This window comes from Sus scrofa, chromosome 15 (assembly GCF_054392235.1).
Source record: "Sus scrofa isolate SSC_HxYL_T2T_F1_AM1 chromosome 15, Sscrofa_HxYL_maternal_Yorkshire_Landrace_v2.0, whole genome shotgun sequence".
Classification (NCBI taxonomy): Eukaryota; Metazoa; Chordata; class Mammalia; order Artiodactyla; family Suidae; genus Sus; species Sus scrofa.
In genome coordinates, this window is record NC_139397.1 from 41,031,790 (window position 1) to 41,054,482 (window position 22,693).

A 22,693-nucleotide genomic window follows, 5' to 3' on the forward strand; every position below is an offset into this window, starting at 1 on the left:
GTACAGTATGAGCCTATAATTATAAGCTGTAAGAATTTTCCCTAAAAGTCCCATCTGACCCAGAATGATTTTATGGCTGAGCCCAGGAGAATGTGAAATACAAAAGGAGCCCACAATTCACTAAAAAGAGAGTAGTGATGGCGATTCATGGCCAGCAGTTTCCACAACCCAGCCTATGAGCATTGTCTTGAGGTTTGGATGTATTTGTGAAGTAATCACTTTGGGGCCCTTCCTTGTTCCAGCTTCCTGTGTTGGGGTGATGGCTGCCAGGGGACTAGGGGCAAGTCAGCAAGCGTGGGAGGCACTCTATCATCAGAAAAATCAGCTGAAATAAAGTAAGAATCGTGGATGACCTTTATGCAGTGAGTGGGTCTGGAAGCTACCTCCCCTTTTCTTCTTGAAAGGGCAGCTACAAACCACATCCTGAAAGACATTTTGTTTTTTGTTTTTGTTTTTTGCTTTCTAGGACTGCACCTGTGGCACATGGAAGTTCCCAGGCTAGGGGTCAAATCGGAGCTGCAGCTGATAGCCTACACCATAGCCACAGCCATGGTAACTCCAGATCTAAGCCGAATCTGTGATCTACACCACAGCTTGTGGCAACGCCAGATCTTTAATCCACTGATCAAGGCCAGGGATCAAACATGCATCCTCATGGATACTAGTCAGTTTCATTATCACTGAGCCACAAAGGTTTAAAAACTTCTCTTCCCTGTTTGCAGCCTGTACTTTAATTAATTAATTAATTGCAGAATAGTTGATTTACAATTGTCATATTAGCTACAAGTTTACAGCACAGTGGTTACATTATATATACATATAAAATTGAATATATATTAAATTACATGTGTAATGTAATTATATATATGTGATTTTCAGATTATTTTCCATTATAAGTTATTACAAGATATTAAGTTCCTTGTGCTACAGAGTAAGTCATTGTTGGTTATCTATTTTATATAGAGAAGTACATATATGTTAATTAAAACTACTAATTTATTCCTTCTACCACCTTTCCCCTTTGGCAACCCTAAGTTTGTTTTCTATGTCTGTGGGTCTATTTCTGTTTTGTATGTAAGTTCATTTGTATCACTTTTTAAAATTCTACATATAAGTGATATTGCAAGGTATTTGTCTTTCTCTATCTGACTTACTTCACTTATTATGATCATCTCTAGGTCCATCCATGTTGCTAAAAATCACATTATTACATTATTTTTTATGGCTGAGTAGTATTCCACTACATATATGTACCACACTTCTTAATCCTTTCTTTTGTCAATGGACATTTACATTTGCTTCTATGTCCTGGCTACTGTGAATAGTGCTGCTGTGAACACTGGGTTGCATGGATCTTCTTGAATTCGAGTTGTATCTAGATATATGCTCAAAAGTGGAATTGCTGGATCATATGGCAACTACACCTTTTGTTTTTCAAGGAACCTCCACACTTTTCCACAGTGTCTGCACCAACTTACATTCCCACCAACAGTTTAGGAAGGTTCCTGTACTTCTTAAATAGAGAATGGATCTTACTCATTTTTGTGTCCCCATTGCCTAGCCCAGGAATCGTGACAGAGTACACACTCAGAAAAGATTTGTTAAATGAATTAGGTCAAAAAAAGAATGTGGATAAAAAAGAGAAAGGAGGAAACAGAAGCAAGTGGAAAGGTGGGGGTCTAACAACCAGCAGCACCTTTGTCCCGATCCAGCAAAACGAAGCCATCTCCACTCTAAAGAATCTATTGGCTTTTCTAGAGCCTTTTGGACATGGGAATAAGATAGAATGGCACTGAGAGCTGATAGCTGGGCAAATGAATATTAAACATTGCTTAAGAAAATCGCTTTAATTTTTTTTTAATAAAATAGAGTTTGGCTTTTGCTGATGCTTTATCCACAGCAAAGGTCAAGAGGAAGGCAGTGTCTCCTCAGATGGCATCGAAAATGTGTGAAGGATGTGGCTGGCTTTCCTTTATCTCAAAAACCTTAATGGATTCATTAAGTCACAAGTGGAGGGTCCACTTCTGGTCTGAGAGCACTTCTAGAGCTAATGGGATGCTCCACAAAAACACTGTCTTCACTGACCAGAGCAGAAGGAAACTAATAGCAATAATAATACAAATCCAGTGATATCAACTTCAAAGCAAGCTTGTGTGCATCATATGGGAATGTGGCTAAAAACTGGTTTAAAAACTCCTTCACTTTTGGAGCAGGCTGTTAAGACAACAGCAGTTGTAAGATTTTCTTTTATAAAGGTCCCACCCCAGCTTTTGAGACATTCACAACATCAGATACACACACGGCCATGTAGAGACACTTTTACTGACTTGTGCAAAGGGGAAATAAAACCCAGTGAGGGAATTGGCACTACATTGTAAATCAATTATACTTTAATTTAAAAACAAATGAACAAACAATGAGAGGGAAGAATTATTCCATTGGCAATTATTACACCCTTTGAATGTGTTCTTTAAATATCAAATCTCATAAATTTCCAGGCAAAGGAGTGCCTCATTATCCTACTGAGGTGGGGGTACAAATCATTTCCCATTTGAAATGGTCTTTTGCTTGCAACTCTTATTTAATAAATCTTAATAGGAAACTCTAAGTGGGAGAATAAATTACCTAGTGCCTCATTCAATCTGTGCAATTAATGTATTATTGATTACTAAGCCCAATGGACAGATGGAATAACTGAGGCTCGGGAAAGGTAAATGATTTGCCTAAAACCATAAAACTAATAGCAGAAAGGCCAGCATTTGTAACTCTGCATTTTCTCACTTTGATTAATTCATCGGGCATTAATTGAACCTTATATATATCAAAGAGCCAGCACTAGATTAAAGGATATGAAGATAAGTTACTGCCCACAAGGAAAGCAGAGGAGAAGCACAGATCAAGTCCTTATAACCCTGCATGACAGGAAGTGTATGGGGTGGGGAACACACTCCCCCCCCCAAGAAGAGAGTTCATAAAAACCATCACAAATCTGTGTCATCAATGAAGAGGAGCCTGCCAGGTAGATGGAGGGTGGGGCTGCCCCTCTTGGTTTGAAGGGCAGGATAGTACAGAGGGTACGAGTCAAAACCACACAAATTCACCTCTGAGGAAGCCACTGAATTTAAAGAGTGTTTTGGAGGGGAAAATGGGAGAAGAGGAGGCACTATGTTATGGTTAATCCTTGGGAGGAATGAAAAATGGAATTCTCTTAAAAATCACTTTGATTTTAAAAAGTGTGTGTAGGGGGGGCAATAAATCTATGTGATTCTGCCTCAGGTAGGGTTCTCCAGCCATTAGGCTGTGATATTAAAGTTAAAAGTGCAGGACATTTTTTTAGGGGGACCCACTGGGAACACACCTTTGCCCCAGAGAGGAGGAAGGAGAAGTGGTTGGAGGAGACATGAATTCTGTTGCAGATCTAACGGTCTAGAACAACACATGGAGAGTCCTGGAGGTAGAAAAACCTCACAGAGCTGTGCTTCCTTGGGCCAAATAGCTGGGCCTTTATACCCTGGACTCGAGATTACTGTCTATGGACACCCCTGGGAAGGAAGCAGCCTTGTCCAGATGTGGTGCCTGAAGGGGCCAACAGGGGGAGACTGGCTTCCAACACACTCCCAGCTGCAGGCCTGTCTTAGTGGAGACCTGATAACACATCCCAGTTGTTGTCTACCATAGGCTTCCAAGCCTCTCTACACACCAGACCCTCACTCTTCAGCCTGGGACATGGATGATGAAGCAGGAGGCTGAATTAAACATGGCACTTCTCAGCTCTTCTGCAAAATTGCCTTCCCAACTCAGGGGGCTCTGGAGCCAAATCCCTTTCTCCCCAAACCAGAAAAACTTAGTAATAGAATGAAAACATTTTCTGAGAGTTCTGATTATATCTTCTTCCCCTCCACTGCTCTGCTCAGAGGCTTCCTCACCTCCTCCTCTGAGACATCAGCTTTGTCACTGTAGCCATGGAGAAATGGAAACAGGTGATAGACTTGCAGCATAAGCTGGGTCCACTCTTTTCTAAACTAAAGCTTCTCTGGTTGTCCTGGTTACATCAGCTCAAGGGCATCATGGCTTTGGAAAAAGACAGCAGCCTCTCACCTCCTTACTGTCCCCCAATTTGTGTCCTTGAACATCTTGAGAGTATTATTTTATTTTCCAGAAAGATTTGGCTTGAGTTTCTTTCTATAATTATCAGCTAAGCAGATAATTATAAATGGTGCTGTCCTAATGTTTCCTTTCTTTACTGAGTTACAAATTTTGATGACCGTGCCGGAATGACTGCTTCTACCCTTGAATTTTTGTGTGGTCCAACTCTCAGGGTTTTCTCCCTGGGGTGCAGGAAAAAATAGTGCCATGTTGCACCTTCTTTCAAAACACTGTAGTGTGGGTTGAAATATGTTTTGCCAAAGGCCAAATTAAAAAGTCAAACTAAACAAAAAAATTCTACATTCTCCTTCATTTGCCTATTATCAATCCAATGCAGCCAGTATGAAATGAGCTTCAGTTAAAGCATAAGAGATTATAGGCAAACATTTGAAAACAGATGGACTATTAGGGGACAGAAAACAGTAACATGGGCTGTTGGGATGGCTTAACTGTATTCAACTCAACATCTTCAAGATGAGACAAAGTCTTGTGGAAGAGTCATTTCATCATTTGCTTCTCTGAAAAGAAGAGCCCACGTTCTTTCAAGGCACTTTCGAGCCAGAAGAATATGATTTTGTGGAGCCATGGTGTTGGGGAAGAAAAAAAACAAAATGCATGAGGAAGCAGGTAGCTCTTCTTCGATGCTTTTGTTTGTTTTTTGTTTTTGCTTTTGTTTTCTTCATTGTAGAAGCATTGAGTGACCATGGGTTGTTGAGTAACAAGGAAGCGAAGCATCCCTGTAACTGGCCCACACATGTTCTGAGATCTCCTATCAACTCTTTTTTTTTTTTTTTTTTTTTTGGCTGCTCCATGGCACATGAAGTTCCCAGGCCAGGGGTCAGATCTGAGCTTAAGTCATAACCTACACAACAGCTGAACCATGCTGGGTTCTTTAATCCACTGTGCTGGGTCGGAGATCGAACATGTGTTCTGGCACTGCAAAGATACCACCTATCCCATTGTGCCACAAAGGGAACTCCTCCTATCAACTTCTTAAACTAATCAGAACAATTTCTCTCATTTAATTACATTGGGGAACTTCAGAAATCGTGTATTCATTTTCTGGTAACAAAAAAAGATGATTCAGGAGTTCCCAACATGGCTTAGTGGAAACGAACTCAACTAGTATCCAAAAGGACTTGTGTTCGATCCCTGGCCCTGCTCAGTGGGTTAGGGATCCAGCACTGCCATGAGCTGCAGTAAAGGTAGAAGATGTGGCTCAGATCTGGTATTGCTGTGGCTGTGGTGTAGGTTGGCAGCTGCAGCTCCAATTTGATCCCTAGCCTGGGAATCTCCATAAACCATGGGTCTGGCCCTAAAAATCTAAAAAAAAAAAAAAAGCAATAAAAACCAAAGATGATTCAAGTGATCCAAGTATGCTTGACATAATTAATTAACTTTGAAAAAAACAAATCTTTTTGGTAAATTAGACCTGATAATTAGAAATGTACACAGTGCTAAAAAGGTAATTATTTCTTGAATTTTCGTTTTGCCATTGATATCATCTGTGCACAATGGCTTTATGTAACAAATATGATGAAAAGCAATTTCCCCCTTTCTTCCTATACATGGAAGGGCTGCGACCTACCCTGTGCCAGATGACACATGCCATCTTCTCAGGTACAAAACTCTGCTGACCTGTGGCAGGAAAACCCTCCTCCAGGATCCCTCACAAGGGTAAATGTAAGTGACTATTCCACAGGGAGACTCTGGCAGTTGATAAAGTGCCAGGTGCAGAGCGGACGGCCACTGGCTTTCCTGGCTTCATGGCTGACCTCGCCAAGTCTGACACGCGTCACCTTAAAATGAAAATAATGAATCCCAACCAGAGTGGAAGCAGGAGCAGGTGGAGGGGGTGTCTCTTCAACTTTACGACTTAAGACTTTATCAAGTCAGTGCAGTATTTTCCCCAAAGACTTGTAAATGTGAGCAACTTCGGTTTGACACTAATAAAGCAACTGAGCCAAAAAAAAAAGAAAGAAAAGCAGGAAAGAAAAAGCAAAAGGTCCACGCAAGGCAAAAAAAAAAAATGTAAGAAAGTGAAGTAAAACAGAGATGAGACTCCCAGGCCCACATCTTTACAAAATGTTCACTCTGTAATTGCCATATATTTGGAAAGATGGGGTGTCATATTTGGGGGAAAACAAAGGATTTTCCTTGCTGTTACAGATAATGAGCTTGAAGACAAGGGTGACTATCACTCCTGATAGCCACATGGAGTTAACAGATGCTCCAGTTGTGAGACATCTGCTCCTGGACACTTCAATTTCATTCTGCAAATAAAGACAATGAATACCCTTGGGGTGGTAGTTTTTCTACCAGGGTCCCATGGCCTGCAGGCAGTTGACCTGGAGTTTGGCCCCGGATATCTTCGTTCTCTTTCATCAGGTGCTGCTAGCTCTTGCATTTCTCTTGCCTCAATCTCACATTGAGACTTGCAGAGCTGGTCAGGAACAGCAAATCAGGTGGTAACACTGCCAAGAGCTTTAAGCTGAGGCAACCACAGGCTCGCCACACACATTTCAGGAGCTATGGGTTATTAAATTTCTCCTACTATATTTGAGAAATGTGACCCGTGAAATGACATGGCTGCAACTGTCCCCAACTATCAGGGAAATAAATGCCTGCAGTTACGCATGGATTCTGGGAATCCAGCATGCATTGACCCCTGTATCAGTACTGCAGTGTGTAACATCCCAGGGATAGGGGCAGTGATAGGAAGTCCCTCTATCCTGGAAAATTCAACCTGTTTCCGGTATTCAGGAAGCACTTGAGCACAACAGCAGCACCAGTGATTACCACACTCAATGACGCTCTGTTTTGATGGAGAGATCCTTCAGTGGTTAACGGCATCTAGACAGACATATCCAAATTAATATTTAAGCACTGTCACATGCAATCTATCACATTAAGGAAGCACACACCAGAGTTCCCATCATGGCACAGCAGAAACGAATCCAACTAGGGACCATGAGATTGTGGGTTTGATCCCTGGCCTCGACCAGTGGGTTAGGGATCCAGTGCCATGAGCTGTGGTATAGGTCACAGATGCGGCTCGGATGCTGCATTGCTGTGGCTGTAGCATAGGCCGACAGCTGTAGCTCTGATTAGACCCCTAGCCTGGGAACCTCCACATGGGTACAGACCTAAAAAGCAAAAAAAAAAAAAAAGGAAGCACACACCAATCCTATCTTTTCCTGCCCAGCAAATATAAAAATCAAGTGTCTCTAAGTTTCTGACTCATAGCAAAGGCAATTCATCATTTTCACTGCTCCAAGTAGAGGGATTTTTTTTTTTTTAACCATTGGATCATACAAAATGGAAATATTGGGACCTCAGGGGTTTTTTTGGCCACCTGACATTTCTAAACAGGCGCTTCACTGAGCACTAAACAATAACATTCAAACCAAAAGACTAAAATGCCCTCCAACAGCATTTTTCTTTCTTTCTTCAAGTACATTAAGACAAATTCAATAAAGCAGAGTAACATCTGTGATGGAACTTATTGGAAAGAAACATAACAAAAGCAGGTGCTCTGGCCACAGCTGACCTTGGCTCCTGCTCCAGAGAGGATTCTCCTCTAATGCATTGACAGGCTCTTTCAACTCAATGCGTTTGTGATCAATTTGACTGGAGATAAATACTAGCAAGGAAACACAGCTGTCTCTTGTCCCTTTTGACTTGCACAAAGTTTGTCACATATTCAGGCCACAGTAATTTCATAGCTACATGAAATTTGCAGGAAGGGATTAAAAAATTCCATCTTTATAGACACCTTTCAGCCAGAAAGACTCATAATCAGTTCCTGAAGATAAATTAAACTTTGGCATGGAATATAATTTATGAAAATTGCAAACTACTTGAATTGATTACACCTCAAAAGATATTAAATCTTGATGACTAGAAAACTTACTCAAAGAAATAAAATGTAATGTTTAAATAGCATTAAAACATCAATATAAATTTTAAAAATATATTTTAGTAGTAAATCACATCACTTATGTAGGTTAATTAAGCAAATGTCTTTTAATCATAAAAATGTTTTGAATCACTTATGTCTTAGCTTCTGCTGGATATGGAAAACAGGAGAGATGAAGAAAGAAATATGATTCCTGTTAAGAAGAGAGATTATGATATATTCTGCTACTTCTTTTCTTTTAGGTGGTGTGATTTTAATGACAACTTTCCTCAGAGTTGAAAGTGGTCCAAACTCAAGTTTAAAGGAAGCAAGTAAGAAAAACTCATTGATTGCTGATGGTATTTCATTACTAGTGGTAAAACTATGATGTATGAGAGTTGGTAAAAAAAAATACAGAAGGAAAAAATTAATTCTGGGTATACTGGTAGATTGGGAGATTTATTTATGCCACTGTTTAAGCATCTGCACTTCAAGTTTTATATAAGAGCAACCTCTTGGCTTTGATAATAATACAATATTTCTAACATTTACAGCTCTATTTTGTTCTTTCAAGCTTTACAAGCCCTGCTCAACCTACTTCCAAAACATCCTTTCTAAATTATAGCTATAAGGCTGACCTTTCCTAACCGGACTAATGTGGCTAAATTCTTTCCATTTTTTCTCCCTCTCTTTCTCTTTGCCTCTCTCTCTCTCTCTCTCTCTCTCTCTCTCTCTCTCACACACACACACACACACACACACACACACACACACACAGAGTGAGCTCTTTGAAAAGTAACTTCATTGTACATGTCAACTTTCAATCTCCATCATCCAACAAAGTGCTTGACTTGTTTTAGGTACTCACTGACCATTTCTGGAATGAATGCATGAACGAGTAACTCAGTGAATGACGTCTGAGCCTTCCCAGTCCCCAGTACTAGCATTGGCAGCCAGTTCAGAGGAACAACTTATCTAAAGGCTGCTTCTGAGTCTCATGGAGGGAATGACCAGTGATGTCGGCTTGGAGGACCAGGGCTGCTCTTCTGTGCAAGTATAAGGCAGCCCATCTAAGTGACGTAACTTCAGGGAGTACTGAAGAAGCTCCTGGTTACAAAAACCAATAGTTACCTCCCCCACCCATATCACTGATGCCCCAAACCCCTTGAAGACTCTATCATATATTTCATCAAATGGTTATTGGGAGTCAGGTATCAGTATAAAGCATGAATGCTGGCCCGCTGACTTAGAGCCAACACCTACTAAGGTTCCAGTAGCTGACACATTCTTTTTCTAAGAGTGGATTTTGATTATAAGGATGAAAATAATAGGGATCCCTGGACATCTGAAGACATGATATGGACAAGGAGAAAAGATACAAAATGTCTGAGACCTCCCTCAAAATTTGCTCAGTGATAACACAATCCTTCATTGTCATAGATAATGAATCAAGAAAAGAAGAATTTGTAAAATTAAATTCATAATTATAAGCACTTTATGAAATATTTAATCATCCCCAGGTCCAAAACGAAATAGTAGTTTTCCTTGGGACTAGCTGCCCATCCATCTTGTAGGGTTTTTAACACAAAGGGCGCCTTGCGATGTCCCCTACCTACAAACAGCTGGCTGTTCAGCTGTAGCCGGAAATGGCCCTCCTCTGAAGTCTTCTTGGTCACCCTTGGGAGGCTGTCCACCTGGAGGGAGGTCTCCTTGAGGTTCCTCTCGGCCCGGACATAATGCCATTGGTTGTCGTTCAGGAGTGCTGGAGACTGGACTATGAGCTCTATGGGGCCATTGCCAACATCGATGGCAAAGGTGATCTCGGAAGGAGCTGCAATCAGAAAAGGAAACAGGGAGAAAGTCGAAGTGAGCGGTCAGTGCATTCAGGGCACAAATACATCCTGAACCAACAGGCAAAATGACTGCAAGTCAATAGCTAGCTCGAGATGCCTTCAGGACTGGAATTACCATTAATAGTGATAACTACCAACTACTAAACCCTGAGTTTTTTGTTTTTTGGGTTTTTTTTTGTCCCAGTGGGTTCTCATTGTGAGGATTCAGGAAAGAAGACAAGGACCAGGGCCACTGATGCCAATATGACAAAAAGCTCCAGTTCTGTGTTTTCTGGATCAGTTCTGGCTCCAACTGTGTCCTCATGGATAGCTACAGAAATTGGGTTAGTCAAGCAGCTACATCCTATGGGTAGAAGACCATACCATGGAAAGTCCAATGCTTTGTATTATTCATTATGTATGCTATAATATATATATATGTTATACATATATATATATATAATTCCATAATGTATTATTTTATTCATATATATGACACAAGCATTTATGCTATTCCTACGACTTTTTTGTAAAGAGGTTTGGAAAACTTAAGTGCCTTGTCCCCATCACTGCAAGTGGAGGGTCTGGGATCAAAGACAACCTCCCAAACATCCCACACAGGGATCCTTCCATGACTCTGCCCTTCTGTAACAATCTGCAAATCAAAGAAGCCAGCAAGCAGCTAATCGGGGGTAGTGACACCTATGATGATGATGATGTTGCTAGGAAGATGATAACAGCATTGGTAGTGATCATGGTAGTGGCAGTGGTAGACGTAGTAATGGTGGTTATGCTGCTGCTGATGGTGATGATGGTGGTGGTCATGATAGTGGTGATCGTGGTGATGGTGGTGATTGTGGTGATGGTGTGATGATGGCGATGATGGGGGCAGTGGTACTATAACCATGAAGAGAGAGAGAGCAGTAGTAGTAGCACAGTAGGCTCAATAAACTCTGCTGAGCACTGCACTAAGAACTGACCGTAGATTTTCTCATTTTAATCATTAAAACAACTCTATGAGAAAGGTATCATTTTTATTTCCATTTCATGGTTGAGAAAATGGAAGTTCAGAGAAGTATAAATAATTTGCTCAACGTTTACCAGATAGTAGGTAGAATCTGATTTCAAAAGGAGACTCTTCAACCATTCCTCTCTATTTTAGTATATCTTTTTGTATTTTCCATTATCATGTAAGAAGAGGTAAGTTATAAACTGAAATTGAGAAGAAGATGGTCCCCTTTCAGGAGCTGGAGCCTCCATAGTCCAGACCTTCCCTTCTTTCTCAGCACCTTGTGATGCCCACCATCCTTTACTCCTAAAGAGGACATGGGCATTTACTTGACAGAGCATAAACTAACAGATCTGAATTTGCATTAATACCCAATATTAAACATCCCTCCCTCCTTAGCTTGTAAACCCTAATGGAAACCCAACCTTGGTATAAGAAGCCCCCAATATGCAGAATTTCAAGTAAGGAAGAGTTTTGAATTTTTTGGCAATTGTGATCAATGTAAGCCCTGAGCTTAAAGAGAGGCAGGAAGATAGATTTAAACATGGGAATTGAGACACTGACCCATGGAGCCACTGTGACCTAAGGCAAATTTTCTAGCTTGTCACCTCTTAATGTTCCCCTTTGTAAAATGGGCATAAAAACAGTGCCCAACTGGAGTTCCCACTGTGGAGCAGTTGGTTAAGAATCTGACTACAGGAGTTCCTGTTGTGGCACAGTGGAAACAAATCCAACTAGTAACCATGAGGTTGCAGGTACGATTCCTGGCTTCGCTCGGTGGGTTAAGGATCTGGGGTTGCTGTGAGCTGTGGTGTAGGTTGCAAACACAGCTCAGATCCTGAATTGCCATGGGTGTGGCTTAGGCCAGCAGTTGCAGCTCCAATTTTACCCCTAGCCTGGGAACTTCCATATGCCAAGGGTATGGTCCTAAAAAGAAAAAAAAAAAAAAAAATCCTACTGCAGTGGCTCGGGTTGCTGTGGAGGTGTGAGTTCAATACCTGACCCAGGGAAGTTGGTTGAAGTGACCCAGTGTTGCTGCAGCTGTGGCTCAAATTCAATCCCTGGCCTAGGAATTTCCATATGGTGCAGGTGTGGCCATTAAAATGTTTCTTTAAATAAATAAAAAACAACACAGTGCCTAATTGTCAGGATGTTTCTAAATGAATCCTGACAATGTTCTTAGAACTGTGCCTGGCACACAGGACACACTCAATGGCGATGGCTCTTTGTTATCATCATCATGGCATGGTCCACCGACCCAGGTCAGTTACATTTGGTAATAAACCCACACGTTAAAGGAATCAGAATTGAAGGGAGAAAACTGGATTCAACAATTAAAAGATTAAGCAAGAGAGAAACAGGCCCTTTGAGCCACTTCCTGTCTCTTATCAGGCCACCAATGCCATTTTGCTGCCCTGCTCATTTTGAGACCAAATAAACACTTATTGAGGTTGAATCGAAATTCCCCTTCTCTCTAAAAACACGGGTAAAGACTGCTGAGAGTTGAAATGGAGAAAGGTAAAAAATTTGCTAAAAGCCTTCTTGCAAAGCTGGTCTTATGGACATAAAGTTCCACGTAGACAGCATGTCTCCAAGGCAGGTTTGCTCCACCGCTGTGTCTGCCTGCCATCCCTGCCACTCCCAGCTCCATATTCCATTTCCAGCCTGTGCTTCTCTGCACTCCAGCAATTATCCCTCTGCTCTATGAAGACCTGTTTATTGGTCTGTCTCCCCAGCTGGTCTGCACACTCTAGATGAGCACCTCATTTTTCGGGCCCCTTGATCCTAGGACTGGGCCTTCTACCCAGGAAGTTCTCATTGAACTAATGGTTCACTCATTAAAATGTTACTCTGCACACACTACATGCAATTTTTAAGTTTTCTTTAGTTTTTTTTTTTCTTTTAGTTTTATACCAGGGTACAGTTTCCTTAGAAAGCTTCAAAAGTATTTTTATTTAACTTTATTCAAGTCAGTTATGAATGACCTACTATGTTCAAGGCACTCCTAGCCTGGGGGAAAATCAGTGAAACACAACAGTTAACTCTGAGTGCTTACCATGAGCCAGGCGCCCTGCTAAGCATTTTTCATGAATCAATTGACTTAAATATTACACAATTTTAAGAGAAAGCTAGTATTTTACAGAGAGGTAACTGAGCCACAGACAGCAAACAAGTCACTCCCACAGAGAGGGGGGCAGAGTTGGAACTGGGATTTAAATCCAGGTGATGTGTCTCTGGAGTTCACTTTTCAGCCCACTCTTCCTATGACGACCCCCCCCCCCATCCTCTGCAGTCCCCCCTGGGCAGTCAAAGCTAGGGATGCAATAGAGGTGCCTGGGAACAACTGAATGAAACAATGTGGGTAACGATGCTCCTCCAACACTGCTGGTGACTTTGAGGACAGGACAGCAGAGGCACACCTGCACCAGCTCTCACTTGCTGGGGGATGGACAGAGCCTCGTGGCCTTGGATGGGAAGTTGGGGGCTCCAGCTGCAGCATCGCCTCTATCATGAATTTACCCTCCTGCCTCTCCTTCCCCCAACCATCTGGTGAGTATCTTCCCTTATTATCTGTACTCTATGGCTCTTGACAAAGCTAAGGAGTTGCTTTAGTCATTCAGGTTGTTTTTGTTTTTGTTTTTTTGTTTTGTTTTGTTTTTTTGTTTTTTGTTTTTTTTTTACCAAGCCATGTCCTGTGCTAAGCTCAGAGATGAATGAAACAAAATGAGCTCAAAGTGTAATTTTGAGAAGACTGACAAAGAAGGGGCGTGTCAAGTGGAGGAAGAGACTGTACCAAGTACTCCTAGGAGACAGAAGCAGCCTTCCAAGGAAAGCCTCCTTCCCTGAATTGGGACACCATCTCTGTGTCCCCAGTCCCACCCAGGCCAGGCAGGTGAGTCATCTCTGGACCGCAACGGAATAAAGAAGATGCAAGGTCTTAATATAATCTCGTAACCTCTCTGACTGAGGAGAGGTTAAACTAAACCGAGTATTGTTAAACATTTTTGACAGGGACCCTCTAAGTATCCAATGACCACTGTGGCTCCTTTCTTCAGAAAAAAGCACCTGTAGTTTTGCATTAAGTTGTAAAGACTCGCTGGATGTCCTATGCCTCTAAATGTGGAGGAAAACAATGCTGTTTTCTTGAAGCAGTTTTGCAAAGCAAAGTAGGGAGGTGTTCTAATGAACAGAGAATTGAATCCTGGGTTCTGAACCTTACTGGGTGACTCTGGGCATGTTATTTACCCTATCAAGCCTCACCTTCCTCATCTACATATTGGACTATGAGTTGAACCATGAAAATCATCATATGATTATGGATAGGATTATTTGAAAAGAAAATCAAATAATGAATATAAAACATTTAGTGTATGCCTAATCAGAGTAAAATAATAATTTAGTATAAATGTAATTATTATTAGCATTAACTTTTACTATTCTCTGAGAATCTGAGAATTGTATCTTCAAGTTAGCATCATATTAGTTAATATTATTGATACGAAATATCTGGAAACCAGAACTCAAATTTCTAGATATACTGATATAGATTCAGATACAGACAGACATACATAGATACAGACACAGAGAGAGACATAGATATAGAAATAGTATAGATATTGATATAGGTGCTGATATAGATTTAGTTGTCCCTCCATTCCTCCTCTCCTCTTGACCAAGAGGACAAAGGGGAACCACCTGTTGACAACTATAGAACCTGTCATCCCTTACTAACTAGGCTTTATCTCTACCTTTGGAAGATGAAATCTACTTTTATCCTATTATTTATCCAGAGACTTATTGTTCTGTCTTTAAGATTCTACATGAGCTGGAGTTCTAAGCCACCTCTTTGAGTTACTCATTTTCTGTAGGTTTCTCCCATCCATACATTAAGTATACATGTTAGTAATCTTCTGTTTGTTCTTCTCTGGTTAGTCTGTCTTTTATCACGGGCTTTTCAGCCAAGAACTCAGACATTCAGAGTGAAAATTATTTTTTTCTCCTCTTTAGGGACAGCGGGCTCCCCACTAGGTATAAGGGTGGGCCCTGGCAAAACCAGTCTGAAATCTTTACCTCCCCAGCTAGAGGCACTAGGTCATAGGAGGCCAGACAAATTGCATATGAGGAGGATTGTGTGGACAACTGGCAAAGAAGCAAAATGTAACTCTCTCTTGAGGGAAAGCTAGAATCAACTGAAGTAGATATTCAGAAGTCAGAGCAGGGAGAGAGATAAATTAGACCACTGCTGACATTGTTCAATGGTTGAATCCAGCCAGAACTAAAGTGCCCTACGAAGTCCAGATTCAGTCACATGTCCCTGTACTGCTGAATTCCCATCTTTGTGTCTTCCATCTCAGAATGAATTTATACCTAATTGCAGCCAAATACATGTGATTGGCATATGGTGTCGCCAATTTCATTTTGCATAAATAAGCACTGAAGTGGTTAAGAACTTGCTTACAGGTAGACTTAGAGGAGCAGAAATTGAAACCCGCATTGGTTTCTAGAAAACAGTCTCTTTCCACTATGCCGTACTGATCTTCACAGCCATTTCCTTCTATTCGCCTCATCCGCTGAAAATATCCACTTCTACCTGCACAGTCATTGTAAGATAATCATCAAAATAGATATTTTTTTTTCTCTCAGTCTCATTTGAAACACATCCACTAAGACTAGAGGACAGAGCAAAACATCCTGCCTTTTATAGAATATGGACAAAACTAAAGCCTGCAAAATTCAAATCTCTTAGCTGGAAGTAACCCAGAAAGAGTACACTGAGAATTTTATGGAAAATTCTTGTTCCCTGTCCAACAATTTGGATACATCAATGTTGAAAACTTCCATCCAGAGAGTTACAGAGGAACACTCCTCGGGGATGAGAGAGAAACCTACTACATCTGTGTGAAAGCGGTTTTCTTTCTAAAAAGCTGATCTGTTGGAGAATCTTGCTATGAACCCTGTAGAGTAAAAATTCCATCTGCGTAAAAGACAAAGGATGAGTGCTGCTATTAAGAAATGCAAGATCCCCTCATTTGCTTATTCATTTTTTTCTTTTAAATAATTCTAATAAAAATACTTTGGAAAATATGAGGCCTTGTACTTTATAAAAGTTTGTAAAAAAATATTCTTGTTTTGAAAAATACATGTTCTCCAATCTGGTGAAAAAGTGTACATGGAACAATGACATCAATGGATTTTAAATCTTTATCATATTTAATACCACCTGCACTTAAAACACTTTTCTTCAATCCAAAGGACAAAATACAGACCCAGAAAGTACAAACAAATTGGACACTGAAATGTAATTAACACTAAATCATTGCTCATTACCTTGCGATAATATGCCATGACATTTGCTGTTGCTTTAATGAATCAAAAGGCCTTCGGGCCTGATTTTTGTTAAATTTACATTGAGGTCATTATCGCCACATTTTGAAATTGTTGTCACGACACTCCGCATATTCAAAGTCTGGCCAGCTTAGGTCTGAGGGGTCTTATTTCTCACCAAAAGCCGCAAGAGCTTCCTCTCATCCCATAATAGTCTAAATCGTTGGCATAAAAGAAGGTTAAAACAACCAATTAAAGAGATCTCTTTCCTTAGGTTGTGCTGTAACTGCACAAAAAACACTTAGCTGCTTTTTGCTTAGCAAGAGACTTATATAAACACCTCTGCCATCTCTTCTACTCAACACTTCTGTCTCTTTTTCTGGAGCTCTCAAATTTCCAAGTTTCTTTTGCTAAGACATTACTTGGGCTTTTTCAAGGGTATTTCATGCAGTCACAGTATTACTGGAATATGGTCAATTGCTTCAATCAAACCACAGATGACATCCACTTAGGACCAGGTAAGTAAGACGCCTAATAACAGACACATGTCTTCATGGTCATGGGTTCAATAAAGATGAGACATGGGAGCCATCAACCCTGGGTATAAGAAAGAAGGGGTGCGCTGAATGCAGAGAGTCAGAAAACTAGCAAAAAAAAAAATCTGTTTTTTTGTTTTGTTTCTTTCTTTCTCTCTCTCTTTTTTTTTTTCGTCTTTTCATTTTTTAGGGCCGTACCCACTGCATACGGAGGATCCTAGGCTAGGGGTCCAATCGGAGCTGTAGCCGCTGGCCTACGCCACACCCACAGCAACTCGGGATCCAACCCATGTCTGCGAACTTCACCACAGTTCATGGCAATGCCGGATCCTTAACCCACTGAGTGAGGCCAGTGATGGAACCCACGTCCTCATGGATGCTAGTCAGGTTCGTTAACTGCTCAGTCACGACAGGAAGTCCAAGATCTGTTTTTTATTATGGCCACACACCAGTAACTTTAAACAGTGTCAGCAATAATGTCCACAAAACAAACTGAAAATAAAACATCAAAATTTTGTTGGTGTAAGTTCTAACACATGCTGATGTTAGAATTAGTTTTTAATAATGTTTATGTAGGCATCAAATAGTACTTTTTGTGGACTTAAAAAACATGCAAAACCATAGAGTTCCCATGGTGGCTCAGCAGAAACTAATCTGACTAGTATCCATGAGGATGCAGGTTTGATCCCTGGCCTTGCTCAGTGGGTTAAGGATCCAGCATCGCTGTGAGCTGTGGTGTAGATGGCAGACGAGGCTCAGATCTGGCATTGCTGTGGCTGTGGTATAGACCATTGGCTACAGCTTCCATTTGACCCCTAGCCTGGGAATCTCCATATGCCATGGATGCAGCCCTAAAAAGAGAAAAAAAAAATATGCACAACCTGAAAGTTGAGAATTAAGTTTTATTTGGGGCAAAATGAGGACTATAGGCAGGGAGGAGGCATTTCAGAGCTCTGAAAAACCATTCCAAAGAGGCAGGGGGAAGGTCAGTATACATGTGATTTTGATAAAGGGGGAGGTTCATGCAACCAAACACACATTTTGCAGAAGGTTGCTGCTAGTCACAAGGAGCAGTCATCACTATGAAGGATTTCAGTGCTTTTCTAGAGATGAGGAGATGCAATGCAAGAATTAGGCTCATAAAACCTTCTCCTGAAAGAATCTAACCACATGAGGACCTGTTACACCAGTTTTCCCATAGCACTGAGTGCTTCACTCCTGATCTCCACTCTGACCTCCTTTTAGGGGTGTTGAGGGTCAGCAGCTGCAGTGGCTCGGGATTCAGTCTGTGCAGAGGCAGATGGTAAGTGCTGATATCCACTTTGAAATTTTATAACCTATCACTTAATAAATATTGTATTTAGAAGGGAAATTAATAAACCCTGATATACCATTGGCTCTTGAACATGTGAATTCAAATGTGTGTGTTTTTTTTAACAATAAGAACTCAAGTTCTGATTTTTCATTTTTACAGTGACTGTACTATTTAACTCAAACCTACTGTTGAAACATGTGGATATATTTTACCATAGGAGCGTGGACAAATATTATGCCCAAAGGGAGCTTAAACAACTCCAAATCCTTAGCAACTCTGTAAGGTTTTACCAGAAAGAAGAGTAACCCATGATGAATTTTCTGTTAAATTATTTTAGTGGATATTTTTATTTCAGAGATATTTGAAAATTGCTAGAATTAATTCTGAAAAAATATCTAGAAAGAATTGCAATTTCTGGAATTTACTGTAAAATAGGATTTTTGAGTGTCTAACAAACCTAGCCTTATGCCTCAAATCTTTCTTAAAATTTAAATATCTGTTGCTTAATGTGGAAAATATTTTAAATTTGAAATTAATAAAAAGTATCCTTTCATCAGTATGAGAGAAGACAAATGGGCAAATTTAATTACACTCTCTTTTGAACATGACTATGTGAAGAAAATCATTTTTTCGGGGCAGTGCCCATGGCATACAGAAGTTCCATGGCCAGGGATTGAACTCATGCCATAGCAGTGACCTGAGTCACAGCAGTGCCAATGTCAGACCCTTAACTTGCTGAGCCACCCAAGAACTCCAAAGTGAATCAAGTTTGATGAAGCCATTCACAAATTTGTAGAAGTAAAATCTAAAGAACAGAAATTTTAATACTATTGGGACAGACCAATATGTAGGTATTTTCCCTTTTACATAAAAAAAGAATTCATGTGATTGAAACTATTTATTATAGTATCTTTCTCTTTTGTACTGGGATATTTTAACTGGCATGATTACACATGAAAGTTCAATAACAGAACATTTCCCTAACATCCTTCCTATTATTTCTCTTTTAACTCTATGATTAATTCTGAATGTACTTGTAAAAGGAGAGGGGATGTTAAAGAGTGAGCCACATCCTGGGATCAGATTCTTTAGACACACCCCTGCTTATGGTGACATGGTAGAGGAACAATGAAAATCTTGTGGTCACACATCCCTGATGGTAAGAAATAAGTCAGGCCAAATACCATATAATATCACTTATATCTGGAATCTGATATATGGCACAAATAAACCTTTCCACACAAAAGAAACTCCAGGAATTGGAGAATAGATTCATGATTGCCAAGGAGGATGGTGGTGGGTTGGGGGTGGACAGGGAATCTGAGGTTAATAGATGCAAACTACTTGGAATGGATAAGCAATGAGATCCTGCTGTATAGCACTGGGAACTGTATCTAATCACTTGTGATGGAACATGATGGAGGATAATGTGAGAAAAAGAATGTATATATGTATGTGTGACTGGGTTACTTCGCTGTACAGTAGAAAATTGACAGAACACTGTAAAGCAACTGTAATGGAAAAAATAAAAATCATTTACAAAAAAAAGAAATAAGTCAAGCAATGACTTGCCGAGCAAAAATACAACAAAAAAAAGGACCCCAATTATGAACAGAATGCATAATCCTAATATTTTCAGCTTGCCAAAGAAATTGCAATGAAAAAGTTCTGTGTTGTAAAAGCTTAAAGGAATGGTAATAAATACCTATAGATCAGAGAGAGGACACTGTAAATAAATATCTATGGGGGGGAGGGACTGGAGACTTAGGATTGGCATATGCATACTGAGGCTATGGAATGACTGCCCAACTGGTATCTGCTGTATAGCACAGGAAACCCTACCCAATATTCTGTGATCATCTATGTGGAAAAAGAATCTGAAAGAGAATAAATAAATAAATGATAAATAAGGGAACTTAGGGAATGCAGTATTTTGAAGAGAGAATGATTAAATACTGCTAGGTAATAATAAAACCAAAAGCATAAGAAGGAACTAGAAATTATCATTGCTAATTTTACGGATGCCTAGGGAGATAAATATTCACTAGTTGGTGGCAAAGATAGGACGAAAACCTCTGTGACCAGTGATATAAATTCACAAATGAGACACTTACAGCTTATTTCAAGTCGGATGAAGTCTTTAATGCCAAGGTTTTCTAGGAAAACTCCAGATAAAGCCGTGGTTTTAAAAAAGAAGGAAATATCGGCACTGAATTCCGCATGGAAGGTCGGGAAGTGGAGATAAGAGGCTTCTGTATAAAAGGATACCGCATTCCAGAAGTGTCCTGAAAATGAAAAAATCCTTCAGCGAGGTTCAGCATTTTGGAATGGGGTATAAAAAAGCACTGGGCATGTGGATAATTCTCAAGACTAGGGGAGAGTGCGGGGGCAGGGGGAAAGGATGAGGGAATGAAGTATCCTGTGCTTATGTAAGGCAGAGAAGGCTTCTTTCAATTTAGTACTCACGGTCTCCATAGCAACGCAAGGGACCAATTCTCCAAGCAGCTTCTGAGTTTGATCTGTTGGTATCAGTGATAACTATCTGAGTGACAGGCAAGTGGTCTTTGAAGGAAAGAAAGCCAGTATCATTTGTCCTGCAAAACATAAATTTAAGAAAAAAAAGAGGAGAAAATGTGGATAATCTAGGGATTCGTTACCAAGACTCCTCATTTCAAAAGTAGTTTGGCTGGTAGGAGCAGGGTGGGGGCAGAGAGGGGAATAACAAGAGGCCTTTCATCTTATACGGGTGTGGGAAAATCTGAGATGCCAATTACAAACCTGATGCCCTGTCTCCCCAAACAAGTGGATTTTACATCTTCCCTGAGTCTTTCCAGAAATGCAGATAGTTTGCAGAGCTCGCTGATCCTTTTTGTAGCTAAGAGCACCCCACCCACGCAAAGCAGTGCTGATGGAACATGAAATGTTGTCTCTCTTTCAATGAAGAGATTGGCTAGCTCAGTAACTAGAAATAGGATCACGAACCCCTCTTGAAATCATTCCAAGAACGGGTTTCAGTCACCTGCCAACAGGTTTTAATCAGCTTCAGATGCTTCTTATCACCTTTTAACTCTGGATAATGTGTTGATTTTCATTTTACTCTGTTTTAAAGATCTTTGTAATCACTCTGGCTTCATATTTATTAGGCAAATAGGAAACTGCCTAGTCACCCTTGGACAAGAAAGTTAAAAATCAGTGGGGTGAAGCTATTCATGGTCCCCTTTTCTTTTTTGAGGTGTTTTTTTTTGGGGGGGGACTCATTTTAAGGACATAAGGACACACCATTTAACTGAGAGTAAAAAAAAAAAAAAAAAAAAATGTAGGTAAGAACCTGGCGTTGAATGAATGCGCAACTCTTTCAAGCCTGAAATCTACAAGGTGTAAGCAAGGACCCTGCGCAGTGGGTGCCATTATTTCTATAACAAACGAGGAAACTGAGGCTCAGGCAAAGAAAATAATGTCCCAAATTATCAACTAGGGAAGCATGGCAAGGACCAAGTAGTGTGATGAGGAGCTTTAAGGACATGGCTTTCATAGCACATGATTTGTTCTGAAATCCCAGATTTCAGAAATCTTAGGCAAAACCCTTTATTTTTGAGATTCCCTAGTATCTTCAGTTTGAAAAGGGAGACAATGTCTCTCTCACAGAGTTACAGAGAGAGTTAAATGAGATGATATAGTTCCATAGCACGGTGGTGCCTGATCTCAGGTAAATGCTCAAGAACAGCACCTTTAACACTCGCTTTAGTTCTCATCTTAGTCCCTGAATCCCTCTGCAGGCTCAGGAAAATCAAGTCCCATTTTTATTCATCAAGCTATGATTCTGTCTTGGAAATCTCCATTCCACACAGAGCATTGTGGAAAATTAAATGTTAAGGTTAGGAATCCAACTAACGAAATTGGTAGAAAAATGTTCTAATTCCACTTGGTTATAAAGAAATCAAATATTAACCTGTATGTAGAAACTGGCAGGGATATTAACCGCAAATATAAAGAAACGTACTATCCATTGTCTGTAATTTGAGTAACTATACTTAGAGGTCAATCAAAGGATATGGAATAAAATTTTTGTTTCTATTTGAAAGTATATCTATTAATATTACAAAGACACAGAATAAAATTTGAATCTTCACGTTCTGATATCTTTTCGAGCAGACATTGCAAAGCAAATTTCAAGTAACCCAAGAGGAATAAAGATCAGAACAACCTAAATGCCCATTGACAAATGAATGCATTAAGAAGATGTGGCATATATACACAGTGGAATACTACTCAGGCATAAAAAAGAATGAAATAATGCCATTTGCAGCAAGATGGATGCGACTAGAGATGATCATACCAAGTGAGGTAAGTCAGAAAGAAGATGAATACCATATTATACCACTTAGATGTGGAATATAAAATATGGCACAAATGAACTTATTTATACAACAGAAACAGACTCACAGACGTGGAGAACAGACTTGTGGTTTGCAAGAGGGGGGAGGGAGTGGGGTGCACAGGGAGATTGGGGTTAGTCAATGCAAACTCTTACATGTAGAATGGATAGGTAATGAGGTCCAACTATATAGCACAGGGAGCTCTATCATGTCTCTTGAGATAGAATATGATAGAAAATAGTATGAGAAAAAGAAT

General features: G+C 40.2%; 1 protein-coding gene across 2 annotated transcripts in view; it reads right to left on the reverse strand.

Moving 5' to 3' along the window:
• Positions 1 to 22,693, reverse strand: part of CNTNAP5 (contactin associated protein family member 5) — an 865,075-nt gene that overhangs the window by 118,299 nt on the left and 724,083 nt on the right. For both annotated transcript variants that reach the window (XM_021075830.2, XM_084999089.1), the window contains 3 exons: positions 20,528 to 20,655; positions 20,176 to 20,346; positions 9,657 to 9,875 (listed from right to left, as the gene is read on the reverse strand). In XM_021075830.2, coding sequence (XP_020931489.2) covers positions 9,657 to 9,875; positions 20,176 to 20,346; positions 20,528 to 20,655 — 518 coding nt within the window. The remainder of the gene's footprint in view (positions 1 to 9,656; positions 9,876 to 20,175; positions 20,347 to 20,527; positions 20,656 to 22,693) is intronic.